The 26,901-nt window shown below is 42.7% G+C and overlaps 3 protein-coding genes across 12 annotated transcripts in view; 1 reads left to right on the top strand and 2 right to left on the bottom strand.

Moving 5' to 3' along the window:
- Nucleotides 1–240, bottom strand: part of NFYA (nuclear transcription factor Y subunit alpha) — a 32,233-nt gene extending 31,993 nt beyond the window's left edge. The window contains exon 1 of the mRNA XM_077161730.1: nt 225–240. The gene's annotated coding sequence lies outside the window, so the exon portion shown is untranslated. The remainder of the gene's footprint in view (nt 1–224) is intronic.
- OARD1 (O-acyl-ADP-ribose deacylase 1) lies at nt 6–26,891 on the top strand. 8 transcript variants are annotated; one of them, XR_013176115.1, is made up of 8 exons: nt 64–528; nt 1,170–1,248; nt 1,583–1,727; nt 2,720–2,778; nt 3,824–3,936; nt 5,261–5,318; nt 17,459–22,399; nt 22,988–26,890. XR_013176115.1 is itself a non-coding variant. In XM_077161748.1 (8 exons), exons 2-7 carry the CDS (start codon nt 1,210–1,212, stop codon nt 17,510–17,512), a joined length of 468 nt encoding a protein of 155 aa, XP_077017863.1. In that variant the 5' UTR covers nt 64–528; nt 1,170–1,209; the 3' UTR covers nt 17,513–17,557; nt 21,117–26,882. The 8 variants fall into 8 exon arrangements, 7 of the variants coding, with proteins under 7 accessions (XP_077017860.1, XP_077017859.1, XP_077017863.1 ...); XM_077161748.1 differs by having other exon boundaries at nt 17,459–17,557; nt 21,117–26,882; XM_077161745.1 differs by lacking the exons at nt 17,459–22,399; nt 22,988–26,890 and adding an exon at nt 13,371–17,450 and having other exon boundaries at nt 6–383.
- On the bottom strand, nt 7,824–21,457 carry APOBEC2 (apolipoprotein B mRNA editing enzyme catalytic subunit 2). Of its 3 annotated transcripts, XM_077161741.1 has the most exons (4): nt 21,441–21,457; nt 17,942–18,096; nt 10,609–11,148; nt 7,824–8,236 (listed from the first exon to the last, which is right to left on the bottom strand). In XM_077161741.1, exons 2-4 carry the CDS (start codon nt 18,070–18,072, stop codon nt 8,200–8,202), a joined length of 708 nt encoding a protein of 235 aa, XP_077017856.1. In that variant the 5' UTR covers nt 18,073–18,096; nt 21,441–21,457; the 3' UTR covers nt 7,824–8,199. The 3 variants fall into 3 exon arrangements, with proteins under 3 accessions (XP_077017856.1, XP_077017858.1, XP_077017855.1); XM_077161743.1 differs by lacking the exon at nt 21,441–21,457 and having other exon boundaries at nt 10,585–11,148; nt 17,942–18,218; XM_077161740.1 differs by lacking the exon at nt 21,441–21,457 and having other exon boundaries at nt 17,942–18,218.
- Nucleotides 26,892–26,901: the final 10 nt, after the last annotated feature.

Below are 26,901 nucleotides of genomic sequence, written 5' to 3'. Positions count from 1 at the left end.
GGCGAACTCTGAAGCCACGCCCATTCCCCTGATTTGCCAAGCCTCTAGGCGGAAGGATTACGCAGGCGCCCTCAAGTCCTGCCAGAACCTTCAACTCAAACACTGCCCTGAAAAAAGTATCACGCAGGCGCTAACCAGCTAGCTTGGCCAACTGTACACCCCTCCTTTGCTATCCTTGGAGACACACCCCTGGGGCTAAACGCGCAAGCGCCGGTCTTCCTTACTCGCGTACGGCTTTCTCGTTACGCATGCTCGGCAGGCGGCGGGAGATCACGGATCTTACCGCCGGAAGTCCTGCGCTCATCACCAAAGAGTGCGGGCTCTGCTAGTTAGCTAGAGGAGCCTGCTTCCGCCCTGCTACTGGGTGTTGAGCGCCATTTTAGGTGTGTGCAAATGGGGCTGTGGCGGGATTGGCTCCGTATCTGGGCTTGTCCGCTGCTCCCCACCTACCAGAGCGGATCTGGAGCCTTTCCCCCGGGGTGGGGACCTCTTAGCGGCGGACTCCTTTCCAGGTGAAGGGGAACCGTGGTACGTTGAGGCTTTTGGCGAGCCTTCCTGCGCCCTTCCACGAAATCTCAGGACTGACCATATTTCCACCATGACCCACTCTAGGGTTGGAGGCAGAATGGGAGATTTCTTTAGACTTCCCCTTCCCTCCAGACAAATATAAAGAGAGGAAGTAAACCTTCCATGAGAAGCCGCCTTTCCTTTACCCTGCCTACGGCTCAGCACGCTCCTGACAGTACACTCCCTAGTTGCGACTTAACAGGACTGTGTCCAGGTCCTCCTGTTTCCTTTTGGGCCATAGGCACTGGGGAAGCACTTTTGCGTTGTGCAGAGAAGGGAGACTTCTAAATCCGCCTTACTCGGCGGCGTGGGAAAAAGAGGAGGAGGAGGTGTGTCTCGGGACTCCCTTTGCTTCTTCTGGCCTTGCGGTCCGCTCAGAAAAGCGCGAAATTTTTCTGCCCGAGGGTCAGAGCATCCTCCGAAACTAGGCGTTATAACTCTACTTTGTCTAGAATAGTTTTGTATTACTTCCTAGAGGATGAGCGAATTCACTTCCAGTGATAACGTTGGGGGAAGAATTTAATAAGTGAATGGTTAAGGAAATCTGAACATAATGTCCCACACTGCCTAAGGTTTTTTTACTTCCTCTTCCCTTCTCATAGCTGAAGAAGCATTCAATCCTGAAAATATCGACTCGGTATCATGGCCGGCAGCCCTAGTGAAGATCCAGAAGGAAGCAGAGTGCGTAAAAACTATTAAATTATTGGTGAACTGAAATTCAGGATAATTGAGGTCAAAAGCTAAGCACTTTTAAATTAAACCAGTAATTGAATTGCGTTATTTCTCTCTTTAGCTTATTTGCTTCGGAAAGGCTAATAAAATAATTAGGTTGGGACCATACGTCACTTTTCTTTTTACACTGCTTTAATTAGTTCTGGTTAACGCCTTAAAATAAATTCTGAGGGTTTGGCTTTAAATCAAATTGCCAGGTCTGTGAGGGGACATAGTGTAAGGAAAATAACTTAGTAGTTTTCTTTATCTAATAAGACATGTTTTTTCCTTTCGCACGTTTTAGATTGTGTATGTGAAAGGAGATCTTTTCGCATGCCCCAAAACAGACTCTTTAGCCCACTGCATCAGTGAGGATTGCCGGATGGGTGCTGGGATAGCAGTCCTCTTCAAGAAGAAATTCGGAGGAATGCAGGAACTGTTAAATCAACGTGAGTTTTGAAAACAGAATTTACATATTCTTTCCTGGATAGGTAATCCTTTGATGGCCTGTTAATAATTTAATTATTAAACAAGATCTGCATCCAAAGAGCGAGTTCCTAACCAGTGAGTACTTTTAAAACTATTCCTCTGCAAGAATGGCCTCTAGTTCAGGTGCTTATCACACCAAACCTAAATTCTTATAAATATTTCTAATCTCTTCCTTATCATAAAACTTTAGATTTATTTTAAAATGCTTTGTAATTATGCCATTTTCATTAAAACTTTAATAAATATGAAGTGCTTAGCAAAGCCTCTAAGTGTTGGCTTGGCATTCAAGATCTTTTATTTATTGATACTCTACTGATTCTTCAAAGGGGGGTTACAAATCTCTTCCTAAGGACCCCTCCCATCACATTTTAATAGTGGTTTTCAACTAGAAATGTGTATTATCACGAGGAACTTCTGAAACAATGCAGTTGATCAGACTGCATTCCAGACTTAATGAATGGGTAATTCTGAACTCAGCCTTAGACAAAAGCAATTTTTCAGTGCTTTGTGTTGTAGTCGTTTGTAAACATGACACTTGGGAACTGAAAAGCCTTTAATAGCTAGGAGCCTTTTTATACATCTTTCTTTCCCGCAATACTTGTCACAGCTGTTTGTATGTGAAAAGATAATTATTGAGTGAAAATAGTTGGTAAGTCAAAATGCTGTTCATTCTAAAACATAATTTCAAGACAATAGATATTAAAGTTCTTAAGTGAGAAGAAAGTATATTAGAAATTAGGGGCAAGACAAAAGATGAAATGTGAAGAAAACATGGTTATTAGAAATCTGGAAGTTAAGGAATGCGGTATTTCAAGAAAGCTGATTTATAGGAGACAGTAGATTTCTTCCAAGTTGAAAATGACCAGATCTGTAAAGATTAAAATATATAAGAATGGAATTGGTGATTTGCTTTTCTGTTTCCTTTCTACTAGTAAATAACTCTTTTTCTTAGAAAAGAAATCTGGAGAAGTGGCTGTTCTGAAGAGAGATGGGCGATATATATATTACTTGGTAAGCTGGGGCCAATTCTCATATCCTCTAAGGATTGGTAAATAGTGGGCTCTACTGCCTTTGTCATGATCATGATGCCCCACTCTAGACCACCAAGGATGTCAAAAAACTTCTGATCTCAGATCGACTGAGATCTGGTGGTGGTGGCTATCTGGAGCATTGTTAGGAATGCGAGGCTGCATCCCAGCTCTGGGAAAGAGTACTGTGATCACCACAGGCATGTGTTCTGAGACTTTCAAAAGTTAGAGATGCTGTTCCACTAAGCCAAACCATACTTTGGTTCTTAACCATGTAAGATAGAAACAATAATATTTCAGGAGACAGATTGCAGAAATAATTTTTCCTGTCATTATCTCCCTATCTAGTGCAGTACCTAGAAATACCCAGCCCCTTTCTTGCCCTCTTCCTGAAGGTGGGATTCTTCACCTATCCAGTGGTCTTAAGTCCCAGCCAAAATGTGACTTTCTTAGTGATGAGGGTGAGTGACCAACAGACAACCTACTACAAAGCTTAATCTAGACAGAAAATTAAGTGGGGAGATGTTCTTGCTACTTTAAGTTGGCATTTTTGGCTCTAGTGATATCCAGTGTTTTTATCTTGTTTGAGATACTACCAGTTTCTTTTCTTCCATAGAGAAATAGCAAGCAAACATGGTCTCTAAATAAATAGAAACGTTTCACAGGGAATTTTCAGGTGGTATTGGTTCTTCCTTGTTAGAGTTAGGCAACCTGTATCTTAAAGTGACACAAAGACTTTTGCCTATGTTCCTTAAAAACAATAGTCAGTGGACAGGGTATGCTAATTCATGGATTTACTACAACAAGGAAAGATTATATGGCTGTGTCTGGGTTTTTCATGACCGATTCAGAGGATTTTTCCAAAGGACCTTTCATACACTATGGAAGGAGCAGCATACCATTTGTCATCCCTGCGCTAGGCTATGAAAATAAACCTTCTTTTAATGATCAGGATCTTAGGGTCTGTGATGACTTCGTTAGCTATCATTTTGGACTAGTGAAAGTTTGCATTGTTTCTTTGCACTCAGATTACAAAGAAAAGGGCTTCACACAAGCCAACTTATGAAAATTTACAGAAGAGCTTAGAAGCCATGAAATCCCATTGTCTGATGAATGGAGTCACTGACCTCTCCATGCCCAGGTAAGGAAATCCAAGGCCTTAAATGGAGATTTAAATGAAAGATTCAATTACGGGGTTTTTAGTGTCTTACCCAAAGACAAATGACTTAAAAACTGTCTTTAACGCAAAATACCCACTTAAAGGTAGGCAAATTTCAAAACTATAAAATCACTAATGAACCAGTTGTCTGATTGCAGGCCGAGCTACACTTATTTCCTTATTTGGGTTGAATGAATTAGGATAATAAACTTGAAACAAGCACCTGCCTCAACCCTTGAAGTAGGATAATAAACTTTGAAACAAGCACCTGCCTCAGCCCTTGCTGCTTAAAGGGAAGAATGAAACTTTGTTATTCTTTATATGCTAAAGAAGCAAGGCTGAGCAATTGTGATTTGCCTTTTAGGCACTTCTAGGCTCCTAAAGCTGTTAATCCTGGGTCAAGAAAGTTATAAATTATCACTGCCCTTTAAACTGCCCACCTGTTTGTGTTCAGTGGGGTTGTAGCCAGAATGTACATCTCTGATGTGACTTCTTAGACCCTAGCCTTTGGGAACTTGTGGGAATGACACTGGTACTCAGTCACCTCCTTGCTTTCTTTTCAGGAAATCATCACCTCTTCTTTTCCTGTCATCCTGATAGTTTTGGGTTGATGCTGACCATGTATGCAGGTTTTTTCCAAGTCCCAACTTATTTGTCTTCAGTATCACTTTGTCTTAGGTGGTCTTAAATATATTCATGGTCTATGTGGCAGAAACTGGTCAGCAGTTTTTTTTTTTTAACCAAGGATGTTGAGGATCAATAAAGTAACATGTTGGAAGAAAGGGAATATAGTTTTGTGGGCTAATTGAGGCTTCTTACCAGGATATTGCAAAGACCTTACTCTTGGAGTGCCAGCAGTTGAACATTTCTCAACATTCTATCTGGACTTCCCTTGTCCCTTCTTTTTTTTATCTCCTTTAACATTCCATTATGGTAGGTGATATTTTTTAAATGGCAACCTTCTGCCATTTCATCCATAGTCAGTTTTTGCCAGTAGGTATAGAGATACAGTGCTTCTCCCAAGTCATGGCAGAGTTACACATGTCTAAATGTAGCATGAAATAATTGGGAAGTGATATCTTATGCAAAAGAGAAGTGACAGCTTTTGAACCTTGGGCCTATCTAGGAACAGCCTTGAGTGATTCACAACAAGAATTGATTTCCAAACTCCTACCATGGCTTCCTATAGGTGTAAGGCCAGATAACTTGTCTTTATGTTTTGGGTAGATACAGTCTAAAGGAAGAAAGAAGAGCAATTTCCTAGATACCTTCATTGCAACCAATGAATATGTTTTGTCTTTTTCAGAATTGGATGTGGTCTTGATCGTCTGCACTGGGAGAAGGTGTCTGCAATGATTGAGGAGGTATTTGACGCAACAGACATCAAAATTACTGTGTACACACTCTGAACAGATGAGCATTCTTGATGTGTCCATGTTCTCTGTGATCCTTGCTGGACCATAGAACTAGGCAAGCAGACGTTAAAATGGACAGAGGAAGGCTTCATGTGAAGTAGCCTGTTTCACAGGCCAGACTTGGGTTGCCATATTCAAATAATCAGCCTGGGATTCTGGAGGATGAACTGTTTGGAATATGTGGCTGTATTTTTTTTGTGGGGAGGTAAGGAGTAGGTGGCCTGATGTTAGGCAGGGAAGCCAGATAGTTGACCTTTGTTTTGCTCTCGTATGCTACCGGATTTGCTTGGCTGGCTGGTAGGTGGCAGCATTGGTTCTACTCTGCTTTTTAAGAGATTTCAGGGAGGATGAACATTTCAGTTAGTTTGGCATCTTTTTTCATTTGTACATTTACTTGGTGTTATCTTTATTTCATCACATTCATCCTAGAGAATTAGAGGTTGTTTTGTTTTTAATTACAAAATTGAATTCTGTGTTTTTAATAAGGAATGCATAGTTACAAAAATGGAAAAATAAATATCTTTTTCTTGGGGTTCAGTGAGATTCTGTGCTCATGTCTGTTGGTCTGGGCTTGGGTATTGGAGGATCTGCATAGTTTAATTTCACTGTCATACAGCTGGGCCTGATGGGAAGAGCAGCAAGGTGAGAAATAAGAGTAGATTAGAACTATGGGTCAAAATACAGGTAAGGATTGTTAGAATCCTTTAATGGTGAACTCTTCCTCCTCTATCAGCTGTGAAGTGTGTGATTGGATCTGTCTGAGTTTAATCATGAAACATTAAATAATGTATGTTGAATGCCTGGCAGTGAGCTTAGCACAAAGTAGGTAAATCATAGTTCTCAATAAAATCCATATGAATCTTTAAAAAAAATAATAAAAGCCCACCTCCTCCCTGAAAAAGTCTCATTTGGTGGATGTGGTATGGGGCTTATGTTTCTTTCTGTTTTTTTAAGTTCCACAGATGATTATAATGTGCAGCCAATGAGGGGCAAGAACACTGTGATAAATATCAGCCCCCCTTCGTATGCTGAGAGCAGTAATTTGTCTGCTCTTGTTTTCATGGTGCAAGAATAAAGTTCATGGATTTAGCACAGTAGTTTAATATCAAAACTATTAGGAAAAGTAGGAAGTCTCCCTCTCCCCTCCACTGTTGCTGAGGTTTAAAACAGCCAGACCTGTTATTGATTTTCTCCCTAGAGTGAATTCTGTGCCTGTCACAGGACTTGCTGGTTTTTCAAGTGTGAAGAAACAACTGGGTTTTAGAAGGGGCTTGTTGAAACACCTGGAAAGCAATGGTTATATATAATCTTTGTACTTTAGACCTGTGTTGTTAATCACATTTCAGCCAGATATGAGACAGTAGTTTCAGAAAGTTTTTCACTTCTTGTGTATTTTTATACAGAAGAGACATGTTCTTCATGTTGTTGGTCAGGGGCAGTGCAGGGGTATCAGACATTAAGACTGAGGCTTTTCCTGAAACTTTGTTTCCGCCTATGTAAACAAAATAAAATTGAAGCAAAAGAAGGGAGAGAATGCCCAAATACGCAAAATTGAAAATGAGAGTGGGGTGATAAGAAATTTAAAGAATTAAAGAATTTTGCTTAACTCTGTGCAACTCTCAACACTTGGGTCAAAAATTGCTTTTTCCAGGCTTCTACTTAAGGTTAATTTTTTTCATAAAATATGGGCCTTTATGATTCTTTTAAGAAAGCCTAGTCTCATCCAGTATTGGCTGTAAGTGGAATTCTGGGACTCAGTAGGGATGTGATAAAGTAAGTAAATGCTTTGTCGTTTTCAGATTGTCTTGAGGGTCAAATTCCGATGACTTATCACACTTGGAGCCTGGGGAAAGGAAGCATGGTCTGATAATCAGAATGAATACATTATTCCTGGAAACCTAATTAGAGTTGGGCAAACACCCATAAATTCACATGTGAAGTTTTACTTCTACATAGTACTCAGCAAATCTTTTAAGAAATAAGGCTTTTGACCTCACCCTCCTATCACCATCAAGAACCATATATTGAATACTCTCATACAGTGTGTATCTGAACATTTAAATCCCCCTGCTTTTTACCCCTCCTCTTTAATCAAGAAGCTAATTGCTTATTAATTGGCAATTAGGATGTGAATACTTTATAACAAATTTCCCATGCCTTTTGTTCCACCCTCTACCATATTCCTTGACTTGAGAAGAGAGAAAAGGCTCATTTATAAGTAATCTAAGAAGGAAGTATTTTATGCGAGTTAAGTCCATGGTACGAACTCTACATGGGAGAATCAGTATCCTGTGTTTCCTAGGCACATATATCCTGGTTTAAGCCTCTCTCCTGCTCTATAATGTCATGGCTTGGTTTGATAGCCTGGACATCCCTGTTCTTGGAACTTGTGCACTATCCATGGCAACTTCCAAATGTCTATATTCCTTAAAAAACTTGACCACAGACAATCCATAACACTTCAGTTCTTTTATTAATTTGCCATCTTTCTTTCTTAATAAAAACAACAACCTAAAATGCATTTCTGGACGTATTCAAAAATCTCCCCCTTGGTTCTTGAGGATCTTTGCCTTAAGGACCCTTTCTGGAGAGTAATTGGGACCTTCAGCCCCATGGATGCCTGCTGCCTGTGTGTGGTTGCATTTCTCTCCTTGATGCTCACTTTCCTCTTTCCCAAGAGCAGCCTTATAGAAAGAGGCACAGCCTAAATGAATTATAGCATGAGAAGTGTATTTTGAGTCCTTTGAGGGCCTTGTCTGGTAGGATTGATTGGTGTCACCTGTTTGGCTCCAAGTGGTATTAGGAAGACAGGCATGTCCCAGGTGGCCATTCATGTCACTGGTGTTTCTTGGTGGCAGCAGGCAGACCTTGGGGAAAAAAACAGAAAGCATATTACCCAGAGCCCTGCGGGTCCAAGCAATTAGGACTTTCTTTTTTGAGCTAGAGTTTGTGTGTGCTTTCCCTAACCAGTTCCTGTATTTCTCCACATTCTCCTATGATTTCTGGGTAAACTAGGATTGGATCTGTTTCTTTCATTTTTGTTTTGAGGGTCACAGAGAAGATGCTAACAGAAGAGATCTGCTTTAACTCTATTCTTTTGAATAAATGTATTGATTAAATCCTCATTTTTTTAAAAAGATGAAAGAAAGATGGGGCAGATTTTATTTAACAGTTGTCCATTTTAATTAAGCAAGTTGATTCTTTTGGATTTTTATATTACAACTCTATTTCCTGCACTTTTTTTTTAAGTATTAACTTGGTACGTTTTAACCTTTCCTTTCAGGAACATGACCAACTCAAATAGAGAACAGGGAAACATGTTAATGGATTTAGATAATACAATTATGTACACTAAATGGATGGAGGTTTGTAATGTGGAAAACACCCAGTGATATTTTTAGAAACAATTTGACTAAGAAATGGAATTTTCCCTCAAACAGACTTATCGTCTTTATTTCTGTTAAGATTAATGTAGAATAAGTACAAAATTAAAAGATTAAAAAAATCTTCCTTGAAATGTTTAATTTTTATAGCAGATTTAGCTACTGAAGTATGGGGCTTAAAATGGAGAAAAAAAAATTCCTGAGTACTTGCTATTTATTTAGGTAGCTAAAATAAGTGGCCTGTTATTCAGATTTTTTTTCAAAAGGAGAATATACTGAGATTAAAATTAAGCTATCTGTCATCATTCTCTAGAATCTATCTAGGGCGTGTAGTTAGACAGTGATAACTAGTTAAGTTTTGTATTTTCAGAGGTCACTCCCTAATCTGCTTTCACTATTACTCATCACCACTCAAGAGTGGTACCTTACTTTATGTGAGCAGAGTACTACATTGCATTCCCCTATCGTAGTCTTACTGAATTCAGTAAGTGGATCTTGCTTTTTGTAAGAACTGGCTGAAAGTCATGGCATCGTGGATTGTGAATACTCAGCTGGAGAGTTATCAGATCCCTATGTGCATGTCTGATAGCAAACACCTGTCAACATCAAGCTGTCGATATTCCCAAAGTGTGTTAATGAAGTGACAGCTTCTCTTATAGGTATTAGTGAGAGACACAAAACAATAAATTGACTATCTTAATGGAAGCATATTGGTTGTATATTTTGTTAATAGGTGAGTTGTTCCAGAATTCAAGTTGAAGAGAAGGTGGTGAAAGATCCTTCTCTGTTATTGGAGGATTTTGATCAGTAACTCAAGCCTCACAAAGGGACTTAGTTACAGGATTTTTGGTGGGAGCAAACTAGAGCAGACCAAATTCAAAAAAAGATAGTAAAAGATTCTTTACCCTCTTTCCTGAGGGTAATCAGCCTGTTCATGTAAGAATCTAATTTACCCAAAGCAAGAAGCCAAACTGGCCTTAATTGTGTCCTAATTGTTTGCTTTAAGAGCCAATCTTTACCTTCGGTTTCCATATCACTTCTTGATATATGTAGGTGCTACCTGATTCTGTGCTGCTACCTGATGTACAAATGTCTTTTTAATCCTTTAAACATTCTTGCTTAGAAAAACTTACTGCTGTATTATCCCCGTTTCTCCATTGAACATTTTCCTATGAGTTCTTCTGAGATCTTCTCAACATAAGAAAAATGTTCTTGAATTATACATTCACGTAGCAATTGTCGGTCTCCCTCAAAGCACTATCATTTGTTTGAAAACATGAAAGCTTCTCTGGCCAAAAAAATAATTGAATACAAATCTGTTTGGGGAATTGCAAATCTACCAAAAAAGAAAAACAAAACAAAAAACCTCTAAAGGAATGGAAAACTTGCATTAGAGAGAACAGGAACAATAAGACTGCAGATTGGGGCTGGAGCAGGACATCTAGAAGGTAGGTGTCCAGATTTACTAAGTTTGAACATATGTACCTGGCATGTTTAGGGGATTTAAACTACTCCTCTGCTGTCATTCAGTAACAGGTCTTTGCCCCATCTAAATCGTGTAATAAAAAGAGTCATTCCATTTCATCAGGCTTTAGGGTCCCTATCAACCTTGAGAATTGCAAGTTAGGAAAGTTAGTTTAATAGAATACTATGGGGGTGAGGGAAGGGGCTTAAGGAGAAGGAGTCAGAATAAAGAAAAAGAAAGAAGAGCAATTAAGTGAAATCCTTCTAAAGGGAAATCAAAACCTACCACTCGTTCCACCTGACCTCCAGCCTTCTACCAAGTTAACAGTTAATAAAAGTGACGGTTCCGTGTCACCAGGAAAACTCACATGAGGCTGAGCCCTGTCGCTTACTTCAGGATATCTGCCAACTTCTCCTCATAGTATTGGAAGTTCTCCTGAATGTCCTCCCAGGGCTCAAAGGCCTTGGATTCACCCTCTTCTTGCTCCACAAAATTCTGCCAGATGTACTCGAAGTCCTGGGGCTTCATGATGCGCAGTTTGCAGCCAGCCTCCTTCAGCTTCTTCAGGGCAGCCTGGATCTCTGGCTCCTCCCACATGAAGAGTCGCCCCACCAGAATGAGCAGGCGCAGGTTTTTGGTCTTGCTAAGGGTTTTGACGATGCAGTCAGCACAAGCTGCACAGGGACTGGAAGACACGTACCAGGTGACGTTGTACCGCAGGGCCGGGTCGAAGGCTGGGAGGATGGTATTGAAGAAGGCTTCCTCGGCATGTGCAGCTGCATGCTCATCCTCTAGGTATCCCCGGGATGCCTGAACTTGGCCTCCCTTGCTCTGCACTTCAACCACGTAGCAGAGGAAGGTCTTGTTCCGCCCAGAACTGTATTCCACATTCCGGAATTGGAACTTAAAGAAGTTGACAGGCAGCCTCTCTCTGTAGGTCAAGGGGAGAAAGGGACAGGGAAAAAGGGAATAATGAGTTCTTGTCCCTAGGACCAACTTGGAGTATATAGTTCTCTAGGATCAGTGCCTGATAGACAAATTCACTCTTGGTATTGAAACAGACTTTGCCTACACTAAATGTCAGTGGCCCAAAGGCATGAAAGAATCCAAAAAGAGTTATCTAGAGGAAAAGGGAATTTGGATTGGGGTGTACATTTCTGGTCACCCCACTTGGAAGGGTCTCCAAACATTGCCTCTGCCATCAATCCTGACAGCATAACACCATTCTACATTTGTAAATCGATGATTCTTTTAACCGGGCGATGGATTAGGATCACGTAGAGAATTCTACAAATGTTGATGCGGGGACCCCATCCTATGCCAGTTCAATCAGGACATTTGGAGAGGGGGGCCAGGCATGAGTAATCTTTGAAAGCTCACAGTGTTCTAATAGCAATTTTACAAAGTGTCAGGCATATAAAATTTCTCATGACAGAGCAAGACAAAAATTTTGCAGAACATTTCATGCTTTTAACTTGTAAATTGCACATTGTGCATGGAGTGGCCTAAGTCTTGCTCTCCTAGTGACTGATCATTGAGTCTGTTTTTCTGCTTAGGTGCAGGAAGCATTGTCACGTGGTAATGGTCCAAGAGCACCTAGGTATAATTTAGCCTTTCAGAATCTTGGAAGATGTGACCTCTGTCCTGTTGTTTATAATCTAGCAGCTAGATTCTAACTGGACAGAGAAGAAAACAGTTGATTAGAAGACTGGTAAAAGTGAATGGATAGAGTAGAGGATATGTTGTTTAAGGAAGTTGTTGAAAGTTTAGCCTTTATTCAGGAGGCAATACAGAATTGTTACAGGTTCTTGGGTAGGAGAAAGGCATAATAAAAGTGAAGTCCAAAGAAATTAAGTTTGACGGCATGTGGGCATATAGAGTGAAGCTGGGAAAAAGCCGGAAATTATGAAAGCCCACTAGGTGTGTCTTTGGAAGTCCAGGCTTGGTGATGAATAGTGTAGGTGTCCAGTGGCTTCAAGGGGAGATGGGTGGTTAGGAAATGGAAGCAGCAGAAAAAGCCCTGGTGCTTTAAGAATTTTGGTAGTCAAAGGAAGTACAGAAAAAGGAGAGGTACTTGAGAGAGCATCAAAGTTGAATTCTGTTTTCATTTATAGTGTGTGTTTCTAAAATAAGATTTGTGTAGGTTTGAAGACCAAAGAATGAAGAGATTTTAGCAGGAAAGGTAAAAAATGTCAGAAGAGGAGAGGACAAATGTTTTCCTTTTCAAAAATGGAATCTCTTTGCTTCCCGGATCACATACCCACCCCCAAATAAAGGAATCTCTCTGGCTGTCCCAGATGATATACTGTGACACATTTAATTCTGCTCTTCCCCTGAGAGATCACCTGATTCCTTGCTTACAGGGAAATCCCTAGTGTCCCAGGGCCTTGGATTCTTAGGAATAAGCAGTAGCTGCCAAGGAGCTGAGTAAACTTGTGCTATTACTCTGCAGGCCTGTCCCCAGACCCCATCATCAAACTTCTACCCAAGTTTCCATGTCCCTTGCTGTAAGGTTGAGTTTCTACTCTGGAGATAGATGTGTTTGAAATCCCAGCCCCAGAATTCCTTCAGGTTCTATACTTAGCTCTCTTAACCCCTCTGTCCTTGTTCTGGCAGTGTTTATTATTTACTTAACATTTTAGGAGGATGGGGAGATGATGATTCCCTTCTCCTCTTTCAGACCTCGCAGGGAATTCACTTAGACTCAGCTCTCCCTAATTAAATTTATCCTTCCTGACCACTCCTTAACTCTGATAAGTGGTCCCTTCCTTCTTGGTGCAGATTTTGGCTTCCAAGAAGCACAGGGCTTACCTGTGAGGTTTTTTGTTTTGCCTTGTTTTTGTTTTGCTTTTGCCTCAAACCTTCTTTGTTCTTCACAGTCTTTTGCAAGACCACTACCCCTATCCCAATTCTAATTTCAAGCCATCTATATGATGGATTCTCAGGTAGAACTCTTGGGCGTATTCATGGTTACTTGGTTGGCTTGATAACTTTAGGGATAGTTACCTGTGTGGGCCCTCAGGTCTCTTGGAACCCCTAATTGTACCAAGCAGAAAATAGGAATTTAGCCAGCATGCATTTCAAACTTGGCTGGATGGTATGAGATCGTTGTTTCTCAGTCCCTCTTAAACTCTGATTCTCCCTCTTTCCCAGGCAATAGAAGAGGACCCAGAGAAATCTGAAACCCAAGAGAGGAAGAAAGGTCACCTCTCTATAAATATCCTGTTTCCTACCCCTCCAGCCAGGAGCCCCAGAGTCTCCTCTGCCACTTAGCAGGGCCTTCTGGACTATATGCCTCAGGAAGAGAAATACTTTCATGAGGCAAAGTGGTGGCATGGAGTGTTTTGACTCCCAGCCTTTCCTTTGGGTTTGCTGAGAGACTGAGCTTGCTTGGCATCTCAATGGGGTTCTTGATCAGAAGGAATTCAAGGTTGGAAGAGGTTCTTTGGGTTTCCTACAGGCTACAACAGCCAGGTCCCATAGGGGAACCAGGAAAACAGAGGTGAGAAAGTACCCAGGATGTCTCAACATTTTTCAGTGAGCTAGTCAACATGGCCATCTTAGGTGATTTTATAGAATCACGAAAGGTAGCCCCTTTCTTCCATCCCAGCAGATATTTCACTGCTAAAGTTATATGTGTAAGGGAGGCGGGTATAGAGTGGTGACCAGGAAAAAGATGCTGGAAGATATACTTCAAGCTTTTTTGGTCTCAGCCTCTTCTTCAGACACAGAAGCCAACAGCACAGTTCCCATCCCCTCTCTGCCAGCCTCAGATGGCACCTCTTTAAGCATAGCTTCCTTAGACTTTCTGCAAAAAAGGCCAGTCACACTTTACTTGCTTAGACCCAGCAGCCTAAGAATTACCTGCATACTGGAATTCTCTAGTGAAGAAACAGAATTTTACTATCTAGAAAAAAGTTGGGAAGATGATCTACTTGATGGAGGTAGAAGTGATGTTATATTTTTCTCACATTAATATTAATATTAAAAGACATCTGCATTTCCTAAACACGCAGAAAGGAAGTAACCATGAGGGTGGTATTTGCTCCAAAATAATCCATGAAGTGGAAAATCTCATGGGTAATTGGGTGTTGGCTCGATTCAGTTTTCCCTCAGTAGACCTTTTAGTGACCTCATAAAAAGGCTGACCTGCCAGTTTCAATTCATTTCTCCCTTTTTCAGACCACTTTCAATGAGCTGATGCTAAGGAGTAGGCATAGTGAGAAGGAGGAGTGCAGGAGCAGAAGCAAAGGGGTCTAGCAGCCTCACTTCCTAGAGCTAAAAAGGGATTTGAAGGGCTCTCTGCTTCTCATTTGCAGGACTAGATGAAATTCTGTCCAACGCAAGTCCTCTGCTCTCCCTTTTACTGTGGGAGGTGCCATCTTTGCGTCTAGGGTTTTGACCACCCTTGGCCCGTCAGTGGAGGCCAGGGTGACCAAAGTCAGTTTGCTGTTTTCAAGTCGTCGTTTCTTTTTGGAACAACCTTCCTAGCATATGCCAGAAGTACAGGTGGAGTGGGGGAGGTTGAGAGGCTTGTGGCATTAACAGTTGTGTTGAAGGCCCCTCACTCCTTGCCTGTCCCTTCTCTTATGGATCCTGCCTCTTCCCTCTGTGTTTCCCGCATGACAAGGATAAACTACTGGTAGTTGAAGAAGTGGCAAAAAGCAGAATCACCCAATGTACCATTGATTTCTGTTCCTTAATAATACCTTTGACAGCAGATTCAGCTTTAGGCAAGCACATATACAGCACAACTAGAGACAAAACCAAATATACAACAAGGGGTGCTGCCAGGCAGAGCACAGTCACTCACCAATGGGATTGAGAGTTTGGGAGACAACCAATTCCAGGGCTCCAGAGCTTCCCCAAAGCATGCTGAGTTCAGAGACAGGGATAGACCAGTAAAATTCTCTTTTTAGTACTGCTGGATCTTCATATGTTCTGAGTTTCTTTCCACAAGAAGCCCTCCTTCCAGTTAATTCCTTATCTGGGCATAGTATCTAATGTACAATAGGTATTCATACAATAGGTGCTCATTCATTCAACAAATTTACTGAGTACCTGTTAGGAGCTAGGTAATATTCTCAGTGCTAGGGATAAAATAGTGAAACAAACAATGTCCCTTGTGCTCCTGAAAATTAAATGCTAGTTGGGGACACAGGCAATAAATGAACAGTTTCTATTCAGTAAATATTTGGTAAATAAAAAAATAATCATGATTTTTGTCACAGTTTGGTTATTAGAGGTCTGACAATCTTGGGGTTCACACCCTACTCCACCAACTAGCTATAGGCATAAATGACTCATCCCTCAGGGGCTTAGTTTCCTCATCTAAAGATGGGTAAGTAATCCAGACACTCAGATTTTAGATAACAGTAGAAACTCGAGGAATTAAGGTTAGTACTGATGAGTGGTGCCCTCTCCAGGCCTCATAGCTTATTATTCAGAGCTCTTTCTTAAACATTACCAAATCTACACTATTCTCACAGAGGTTTTTCTCTTTCAAGAAATTGGTTTTTTCTCTGCAAGAAAAATGACTAGCATTTGCTGACTTCCATAGTGTAAATACTACTTTGGCTGATTTTAAGCTACCAATGTGAAGTTACTGAACACAGGGCTGGGATGAGATGTACGCAGTTGACTCACAACCCAATATGAGCAGGCTCTAGCACACCTCTGCAGTTTTAGACTTTTTTTGCTAGCACTTTCCACCTGTTTTCTATACTGTGTGTCTGAGTCAAATCAGAATCGCTATGAGTAGGACCTGTTTCTCCTTACTCCTTACCTGGTACTTCCTCCTCGAGGTAAGACTGTTTCCTGAAAAACTACCTGCTCATCTGCTAGCTTGCCGCTCAAATCTAAGGAACCCTGTGGATAGATCCATTGCCTTTAGGATTCAGGCTAGGAAAGGAACTTCTTTGATGGGCATTTTTACTCCAGGGCAACTGGATAGAGAAGGAGAGGAAAGCTCTTCCCTCACTGTGTCCCTGCAGAGACATAGCTGCAGTTCTGGGCTATTTTAAGCATCTATTTATACAGGAGACATCTGTTGCTTGTGGCCAGGAAATACTCTACCTGAACAGCTCTCAGAGCGTCCATCAAGCTACCCCACTTTGCCTCTTTTTCTGAGCTTTGGATTATGGGTGGGAAGCCTCTGATCCTCACTACCATGCAGATAGAGATAGGTGGAGCTTTGCTTGGGAAACCAAGGACCTAAAACAAAGAAGAGACCAGTGGAGAGGACACTTGGCTAGGAGTCTGACCTGCCACTTGCTTGTTGTATGGTCTTGGGCAAGTCACCCAATCTCTCAGTTTCCCCATCTCTAAAGTGTCAATAAAATATCTCCCTCTGCTAAATTGCATTGAGTTGAATGAGCTCACGCATGCCAAAGTATGTTATGATTTGTAAGGCTTTGGACAAATGTAAGCTATATTGGAGGACTTAACCTCAAGATCCACCATCCTGGGACTCCAATTATGTTAAACTCAAGAAATATTGTTTAATTCCACTCTTGACCTGCCCTGCCTCTATGCTAGGGAGATCAGAACATTGCACAGAGTAGAGTGTGTGTGTGCCCACTTGCTCCCTTAATCTTGTATAAGGGTGAGGTTAGTTGGGTAGGCATGGACAAGCTGAAATTCAGGGGCTGCTCAGCCTTCAGGAACTATGACACATTGTCCCTCAGGTTCTCTTAAAAATTAGAAAATATCTGATCTAGAAGCAACCTTAGGAATCAACTAATGCAACTTCCTCATTTTACAATGAAAAAATTTGAGTCCAGGGTTGGAAAAAAATTGCTGCCCAGTCTTACCTGTGGGCATTAATGGAGAGCCGCCATGCCCTAGAGGTAAATCCTGAGGCTAAGGAGGAAATTTGGCCCTGCATACTTCCTTCTTTGCTTTTTTTCCAGTACAGGAATGAGAGAGGGAAAAAGAGGAAGACTGCTTGGTTTAATTCCTAGAAATGTCCTAATTTGCACAAGACAAAGGCATATAGCCTCCTTTTTGAATGCTCCAGATACTTTGCTCTGGACCCCAGTTCCTCCAGGCTGAGGCTGGAGGGTATTGGGCTACCTTCTCCATCCATTTGCTTCTGGCCCTGGCCTGTGTTACTTGCACTATAACATCTTTGTTTCCCTCAGGGTGGGTGTGGACAGCTTCTGGGGAGACTCAGAAAAGTTGTAGTAAAAAGATGCTTCTCATTTTGCCTTGGTAAGGATGGATCTGTATTTCTGTTTCAGGACCTTGTGCTCCAGAGAGAAGTTCTAAAGAAAGAGCTGGAGACATACAATTAGAGGAAAGACTCATTCGGAGGCAGAGAAAGAAGTTGAGGGGAAGAGGTACTTTAAAGGGTGCCATATTTAAAGGTGCCAGTCTCATCCTATTTGATTACCAAACTCCCTAGGACTAAACAGTCTCTACCCAGAGAGGCAGGATGACTGTCCCAATACCAGAAGGCCTGAGGGGTGGTTTATTCTCGGGGCCCTTGCCTCTAAGGAGCTTCTCCTGCTTCCCCCGAAGAGAAGTCCAAGTGTCAACCTGAGAAACCAAGAGAGACTTGCTGCTGTGTCCCCTGCAAGCCCTGCCATGCACACATATGCATACACACTGCTGCAAGGTGGAGCTGACCCTGACCCCTACCATTACCATCCTACATTTCCACAACATGTTCCCAGCCTGTGCTCTTCTAGGGAGGAGTTCCCTGGCCCACACCTGGGACTTACCCTGTGACGATCTCAAAGGGTGGCAGCTCAATTAGCTCCTTCAGTTTCTCAGGGTCATCCAGGTTTTCCAGATCCTCCCCATTCTGGTCGGTGGGTGCAGCGGCTGCAGGGGCCTCTTCTTTCTGGGCCATGGAGGGACTGAGACTCAGGAGTCACTGAGAGAAAACAGAGGCAGTGGGTATAGGGCAGGGCCTGATGGCAGGGTCCCCAGCAGCTGTCACCAGCTAAATCTGGCTGGAGGCTGGGGCAGGCCAAGCCTAGTGTTTTCCACCCCCGCTGCTGCAGGCTTTATAACCAGAGGCCACTTCCCCCTCCCCCAGGCCCTCTCCTGCTATCTTTTTTTAATTGAGTGACAGCGGGTGCTGGGGTGGGGGAATGGAAAATCTGGCCATTAGTATCCCTTATTTATCAGCAGGGAAAGACAGGAAGCTGGCAGGTGGGGATGACTTGGCTTCCTCTCCCTCTCTTTGGGCCCCTCCTCCCTGCAGGCTCACACACATATGCTCTTTGCCCTCCTTCCTCACCTTATATCTCTTCCTTTGTTTCCTGCCCAGCTTTTCTAGTTCCATTAATGGGAGTTTGTGGAAGGGGCATCAGGCAAGGGATCCTGAGATATTTTAGGAGAGAAGCTCTCAGAAGCTTAAGCAAGATGAAGAGTATGTTGAAGGGGATAGTTGCAAAGAGACCCAGGCCAGGATGGTTGGGGGAATTGGGATTCAGGAAAGGAAGGTCCTGATGAGGGTGGGGTAAGAACTGCCAGTTAGGAAAGAAACTATCTGAGTTCTGACTCAGAGGGTGTGGGTCCTAATTGGCCTGTTAGGGGTCCATAATACAGTGGCAGATCTACCTAGAGCCGCTAGTAGTTGATAATAGCTGCCATTTACTAAGCTTAGATTTCATGAAATTGGCCAGGCAGTGAGTGAAGTGGTTTTATGTGTAGAATGTAACTTAATGTTCTTTACAGCCTGGGGGACAATGTGTATTAGTCCCAGTATACATGGGGAAACTGAGACTCACAGAAGGATTAAGGGTCTTGCCTAAGGTCATACAGCTCATGAGTGGCTGAGCCATTGGATTCAAGTCTCAGCTTTTCAGTCCAGAAGCCAAACTTCATCCTGTGCTACCTTTTCAGGCAGGTTTTTTTATTCATTCCACAAATAATACAGTTGCAAGCACCATTTTGAATACCGGGGGTATGGCAAAGAGCAAACCAAATGAAAATTCCTGCCCTCGTGGAGAATGGGGGAGTTGGACAATAAACAAGAGAAATAAAATATATAGTATATTTGGCAGTGGTAAGTGCTAAGGAGAAAAGGCAGAGAAGGGAGAGGATATATTAAGGGGTAGATGTTGCATTTTGATAGGGTAACCAGGAAAGGACTCTGAAAAGAAGAAAATTGAGAAAAGACCTGAAGGAGGTGAGAAAAGTAATCATATATATATGATTATATATATATATAAGGGAAAAGTGTTCCAGGAAATGGAAGAGCAGGTGCAAAGGCCCTGAGATGGGAGCATGCCTGATATGTTTGAGAAACAAGACATATATGTGGTTGGAGAGTTCTAGGAGTTAAGACCAAAGAGTTTACAGGGACTAAATAGACTCTGGCATAAAAGGCCATCATAAGGACTTAAGTTTTTCCTGAATGAGATGTGAAGCCATTATATATGAATAGAGGAGTCACAGGATGTGAGGTATTTTTATAGGATCACCCAGGCCGCTGGATTGAGAATGACCATAGGTGGAAAAAGAGCAGAAGCCTATTGTTAGGAGAGGTTTGAAACTATTGAAGAGGCAGAAGCCTTTTGAAACTAGTGAGAGAGGAGAAGGATCTTTAGAAAAATTCCGGTGCTAGAACAGCATCAAAAGATAACTAGATGATTATTGCAGCTCACGTGTTGGGTGTTTACCAGGGGCCATAGATTTTAATGTTTGGGGCAGTGTAAATACCCAGGACATTCTCAGAGCAATGGCAAGGAGGGATTCCACAGTCACCTGCAGGTTGAAATTGAGGAACCTAAGCACACTGAGGACTTAGGTTTCACACTGTGAAAACAGCTTCAGTTGTGGGGTATTGGGATGAGAAGGACTGGCACCATTTCAAGGGACTGACTAGAGCATGGAGTCAGAATGGTTTGGGTGTTCAGGGCTCCCTTCTCAAGAGGGTTCTGAGCATCATAGTGCTCTATTAGTGTGATATGCAAACATTTTGGTTTTCCCGGGGCGATCATAATTTATACTGTTGTCCAGGCAATTATTAATAGCTCACCTTTCACTCCCCATTGTTGTCCCATTGTGGCCAATAAATTATATGGTCACCATAACCTTTTAGGTGTATTATTAAAAGACATTCTTATCCTGAGATTTTTCCAGGCACTTTTTAAGGGGATGTAAAACACAGAGTAGTGCTAATAGTGCCTGTGCCCACAAAGAAAAAGCAGTAAGAACTGCTGAATAGCAATGAATGTTTATTATAATTACACAGCCCCATGCCATTTAAATGTAAGAGTTTACTTCCTTCTTTCATTTAGTCAACATTTATCAAGGCCTGCTGTATGCTGAGCACTTGAGCAAACCCCAGAATACAGAGATGAATAAGCTCCTCCCCAGGAGCTCCCTGTCTTTATAACATCTGGAGCATTAGGCACTCAAGCATGCCTTATCTCATTGAGTCCTCACACCGGTCTGGCATGGTGACTTCTTGGCCTTGTTTTGCAGGTTAGGGACCTGCAGCTCAGGAAGATGATCATTTAGCAAGGATTTGAGTCTAGGTCTTCTGAACTTTGGTTAAGTCTTACTTCCATGGCTGTATCCAGCTACCTCTGATCAATACATTCTAAAGCATTATAAAATATACCTCCCAACACCAGCTACAGTGATGTGCTTGGATCAGCTGAGGAGCAGTAAAATTGGGGGAGGAAAGCAGGGAGGGTCCTTTCAACTTGTTACTGAGGACCCAGCTATGCTCCCCTGTGGGAATGTCTTCCTTTCTAAGGTTGGGTTCTTACATATTTGCCTGTCCCAGATATAATCCTGGATTTGAAGGCACACACAAAAAGTCCATGTTCATGTCCCCTCTCAGCCTTTGACTCTGTGATCTTCGCTAAATTGTTTAACATCTGTGGGTTGCAGTTTTCCGACCTGTGACACTGGCTGAGCTGTTCCCTATTCCAGGATAATCAAAGGGATGAAAAAGGTGATGAAACAGGATGGGCTTCCAAAGAGCTCTAGGGTGACAGTGAACAATGTGGCGAAGATTTCCTCTCTCTCACAACAGCTCTGAGTGAGTTTGGGAGTTGGGGCGGTGGTGGCCCCAAGCTTATCCTCTCTGAAGAGGTGACGGCCCCCTCCAGCATAACCATATACACTATTTTCCTTTGACATTTGGAAGAGTGCCCTAGGCCAGTCCCTAGACTGATGACAGACAGCTTCCTTTTCCACGGCTCCTTTCCATCCCTTCCCCACCCCCACTCCACCATCTCTGGAGGTTCCTCTGACCTGCTCTGGCTATTTATGGCACCTTCTGGGAGCTTGAATTCTTAGCTTTGTCCATGACTCTCTCTTCCAAGGCAGACCAGTTTCCCCTGCTGGCCCCAGAGTGGAGCAGTTAATCTGGGAGATCAGGTGCCGGGAGCCAGACTGACTCCTCCCCCTGCAGCTACTCTATACTCTTTTTTAGGGCAGCAGCTCCCTGTTCCTCAAGTTAACCTTATTGCATAGGCTTCTAGCAATACGCCTTTCCTGCAGAGCAGGAAACTAGGCAGTCAGGATTGAGGCCAAGGTCACACAAAGTCGGTGGAGTGCTGGAATTGAAACCCAGGTCTGTCGGCCTTCAGGTTCCATGCTTTCTTCATTCCAAGTGTTTTACTGCTTAGAATTCAGTAGTAATGAGAGCTGTGTACTCTCAGCATGTCAGGTAAGTTAATTGCTTCACTCTTCGGAAGAATATTTGAGGGAGGTTATGTGACTTGCCTGAGGTCATGCAGCTAGTGAAGGCAGAGCCCTTTGCGTCCAGAGGCATGCTCTTAACCACATCATCATTTAGTTTCTACTGCTGCCAGGACTAGGGGGAGCCCCCAATTTTTTTCTCCCTGAAAAAAACTCAAGGAGAAAGGTGTTTTAAAAGTAGTAAGAGTTATTGGCATACAAGGGGTGCATGTGTGTTTGTGTTTGAGGGGTACAGGTATAGAGGTATCAGATGGCTGGTGACTGGGGATGGAAACCAAAAAGGGAATTCTCCCAACCTGCCTTTCCATGCCCCAGCCCCTCCTGGATGGAAGGAGCTGGATTAGGCCCAGGAAACCTGCAGCCTGTCTCTCCTTGTCCCATTTCCCATGGTCATTTCAGGAGATTTATGGAGGCTTTCGGAGGTGACTGGGGAGGAGGGGAAGGATCAGACATGACTATCCCTTGGTTCTTGGCCTGATACAGAACTGTCCTCACCAGGAAGGAAGCAGGTAAGCCAGAGAGGGGGATGGGGTGGAAGGTTTAAATTCTCATTCTGTGAAAGAAGATACCTCAGGGGTGTATTGAAGGAGTGGATGCTTTATGGACAGCTGGGACTCTAACAGTGTGTTGCCCCAGAGATCCATCTCAGGCGTGCCGGCCCCTCCCATCACTACCATCACTACCGAGACCAGGTACACAAACAACAGTGCCACGGGCACCAGGAGTCTTCTCTGGCATTCACTCTGTTGACATAAACATACCAGTGTCCAGGAATTTGAGCAGCCTTGGCAGGGTGAGAGGGAGGGGCCCCAGGGTCTCCCAGAATTTGTGGCTGGGGTCAGAGAAAGCACCAGAATCACAGAGCAGGCCAGGGTTTTAAATCTTCTCCTGTACAGGGCATAATGCTTGGCTGGTTGTGCAGGACACGCTGCCCTGGGTAAAATGGTGACATTGAGACTTTAGTCCTGGTCACCATGGCCCTCCATTACAGTATCCACTCCCAGAACTAGCTCAGAGGCTGGTGGCTCTTGAGTTTTTGAATAAAGGATCTGATAAGAATCATGTATATTAAGATGGTAATGTATTCCACTTTGAAGGGACCTTTACAAGGCAAAAGAACCTACTGGGAGAAAGCTGTAAACTTGCAATCAACTTTTGAGAAGAGCACTTCAGGTTTTCCAATGAGGAATGTATTGGAGTAGGTCCCTGGCAGAGGGATGGGGGCTTTCTGGTACTCTGAGTAGATAATTTGCTTGTGGGGCTGGGGAACCTTGGAGATATAAAAACTATGCCATAGGGTCCCAGATAAACGTTGAGGCCTCTGGTTTGACCAAAGCGGCTTCTTCCAGCTTAGTTGCTGGAACGTTCTCAAAAGCTAGAAAGAAGAAAGGGCCTGGGAGGGGAGCTCTACTTGAGGATAAAAAAAGAAAGTCAATGTTGGAGGGAGACCTGAGTTTGAAGCTGGATTGCTGTGACTGTGGGGACTGGGTCACTTTTGAGCTGCTAATGAGGATCAGCAGTAAAACGTTTAAAACAAAAGGGTTTTGTGTTTGTTTTCTGGAACTATAAAAAAGAGGAACTCTAGAAAGACAATATGGGCTTGGGATGCAAGAGATAAGAGTGAATGATGGTGACCCACAAAGGAAGAAAGGAGACCTTGGAGCTCTGGCTTGGGCCTGACCACGCTCAAGGGTCTCTGCACTTCATCCCCATCAGCTCTACTGCCTGAAGGTAAGAGGTACCTTTCCTCCCTCTGTCTCTCTTCCAACCCAGCTGACCTGCCTTTATCCATTGGACAGACACCTACCATTCTACCCACCTCACCTTTTCCCTCAGTGTGTCCATTTTGCAGAAATTGGCAAAGCAAGGAAGAGTAAAATGGTTTAGGAGAAGTAGGCGTTTGAGAAGAATCCCAATTTCTGGGTTTGTGGTTTTAATAGGTACCTCTCCTCACCTCCAGAGCTAGGAGATCTGCTCAGCCCTATGAAGGGCTGGTCTCTCTCCCCACCCACCAAATGAATCATTCAGACACCAGGTACCCACTCATATGCAAATGAAAAAACACTGCTCAAGGTCAAAGAAGCACACACACGATTTGGATGGTGGAATCCTGGGATATATCTGGCAAAGACTGGAGGCAGCTCCAACTTTATTTAGGTACAACTCTAAAATAACAAGAGAGGAGGGGGCGGAGGACAGTGGGTGCCCCAGGCCAGGGCATGGAACTGGAGGTGGGGTAAGGGAAGAGCAAGAGGCCCAGGCAGGGTTGGGGACTGCCCAATGAGACACATCGGCCCAGGAACCAAGGTGCTGGCAGAAAGGACAGCATTTAGGGTCAGAGAATGAAAGTTAGGGAACAGGATCCTGCTGTTCAGGCTGAGTTTCTGCACAAAGTCAGACATGGACATACACCATGCACAATGTCAGGAAGCCCTTTAGTTTGGCCCCTGTATTAGGAAGTTGTGTTAATCCTGAACTTGGGACACTGCCTCTGTCCAGGTTCCTTCTAGAGCCAAGTGTCCAAAACTAGAGGCATCTGTGTCTCTGGGCTCCTGGCTTCAGCTTTTCCAGGGGGAGGTCAAAGATAAAGGCATGATGCGTTTTCAAGAGGGTCAGTTTAACTTCTAGAATTGGTGAGTAACATGAATAAAATTGGGAGCAAATATTTATTATGCCTATGTAAGATGATGATGATGATATTGAGAATACTCTGGGCTGCTCACTTGTCCATGGTCACAGAGTGGAGCAGGATAAAAATCCCTGCTGAGTGGCTCAGTAACTGATTCTCTGTAAATTATTATTTATAAACTTTATAATATTTGATATAATGAGATACAATACGAAATATGTATTATATAGCATAATTTATAAATGTACATATATAAATGGAGCTATAAATTAAAAGCAGCTTTTAAAAATTTGAGGTTAAAACAAAATCCGCAATATAGAAAAAGCCAGTTATTTTATGCACATGGTACAGGACAGGCTAGCCTATAGATCTGAGAAGTTTGCTCACACTCCTGGCATTGGAAAGTTTGGGTAGACCGTCCGGATGTTAGAGCAGAGAGGTCCTCAGATTGTAGGGTGCCTGAGAACCTTAGGTACCTATTAAATGGGCAGCCGAATTGGTCCCATGCCTGTATGAAAGAAATAGCCAACACTGAATACCCTATGCCAGACACCATTTTATCCGTTCTCCTACACTTCCCAGCCATCCTGTGAGATCATCATTTCAGAGGAGGAACATGAAGCAGACAATTATAGACGTTACCGGTTAATAAACGACAGAGTCGGTATTCAGTCCCACAGGCTCTGACTCCAGGGCCTGAACTGCCAAGCACTGCCCTTGTGCAGGTGAGATGGGTACCACAACTTTAACAAGCACCCCAGGAGGCCAGTGGGTTGTACTCTGAGCAGCAGTGGCCTATACATTAAAACCATATCGGAACCACCTGAGAAGTTAAAAACAAAACAATGTCCTTCCTTTCCCCCAAGGGTCTTATCAGCTCTCACAAGTTCCCATGGCAAGGTATAGACACCTTCCAGCTGCCCTTGTGCAGGACTTGGGAGACAGCCACAGAGAGTCACTCTTAGCCACCATTAGGGCTATGAAACAAGAGCAGTAGAAAATAGGAGGGAAGAGGCATAAAGCAAATGGGAAGGTTGGGCTAGGAGCTCCTACTGGATTCATCCTTCAGCACCCTAAGGCTTACATCTCTTTTTTTTCCCAGCCTTTTTCTTATAATAGTAATTGATACATAACAATAGTAAAACCACTGAGTATGAGTATCTTAAAAATTAAAAATCAACTATAATCTTGCTTATCAGAGATCATCACATAAAGTCTTAGAATAGTCCCATGATATATATAATTAGGATCCTTTTTTACTTGATCTGGTTTTCTGTTTTGCTTTCATGTAACTTTAAAAAGGTTCTGTGTTTTGGGTAATGAAAAATATAAGGCCTACTGTGATTAGCAGTACAAATATAAAAAATTCCTTCCACAAACTAGAACAAGGAGTTAATAATAGAGTAGTATATGGGAAAAAAATGATGCGCTTTTGCAAACTATGGACTATATAGTTAACAGTAGCAGCTTAATATTCTCTTATCAACAGTAACAAATGTACCACACCAATCGTATTACTCAGGGTTCTCTAGAGAAACAGAACCAATAGGAGGTATCTGTAAATATGAAATTTTATAAAAGTGTCTCATGCAACTGTAGGGATGCACGAGTCCAAATTGCATAGGACAGGCTATTAGCTGGCAACTCTGATGAAGGTCGTCAGTGAACTCTTCAGGAGAGGCTGGCTGGCTGAGGGAAAAATAAGTTCCCTCTTCTACCTTAAAAGTCTTCAGATGATTGAATTAAATCCTGCTGGTTGGATTTTCTCATTGAGGAAGACACTCCCTTTGTTGATCATAGATGTAATCAGCCATAGAAGCAATCAAATGAATGATGATTTAATAAAACTAGCCTTTGGATTTATTAACCAGCCATGAAATGTCCTTGCAGTTAGACCAGTTCTTGCTTGACCAGACAACTGGGCACCATCACCTGGCCACATTGACACATGACACCAATGCTAGGGGTCAGTGATGGGGTTGGGGTGGGGGTGGTGTAAGAGATATGGAGTATTTTGGTTTTCTCTTCTTTTTTGGGGGGGAGTTATGAAAATGTTCTAAAATTGGTTGTGATGAATGCACAGTTGTGTGATGATACTGTGAGCCATTGGTTGTATACTTCGAAAAGATTGTATGGTGTGTGAATATATTTCAATAAAATTGCATTAAAAAATCGAAGTCCTAGATCTTTATGCCAGATTTGTGGGAGGGGGGGTGGTTCACGTGAGTGGAGCTGGAAAGTGTGTGCCCTCTCCTCCCCAAGCACACGTTAAGCCATCCCTTCACACGCACATACTGACACTCCTGTTCCTACCCTGCAGCCCTCTACACTTGCCTTCACAGCACACATTCAAAGTTAGTGACAAGATTTTATTATTTAATT

Source organism: Tamandua tetradactyla, chromosome 5, assembly GCF_023851605.1.
Source record: "Tamandua tetradactyla isolate mTamTet1 chromosome 5, mTamTet1.pri, whole genome shotgun sequence".
NCBI lineage: Eukaryota > Metazoa > Chordata > Mammalia > Pilosa > Myrmecophagidae > Tamandua > Tamandua tetradactyla.
This window is presented reverse-complemented; position numbering and strand designations above follow the sequence as displayed.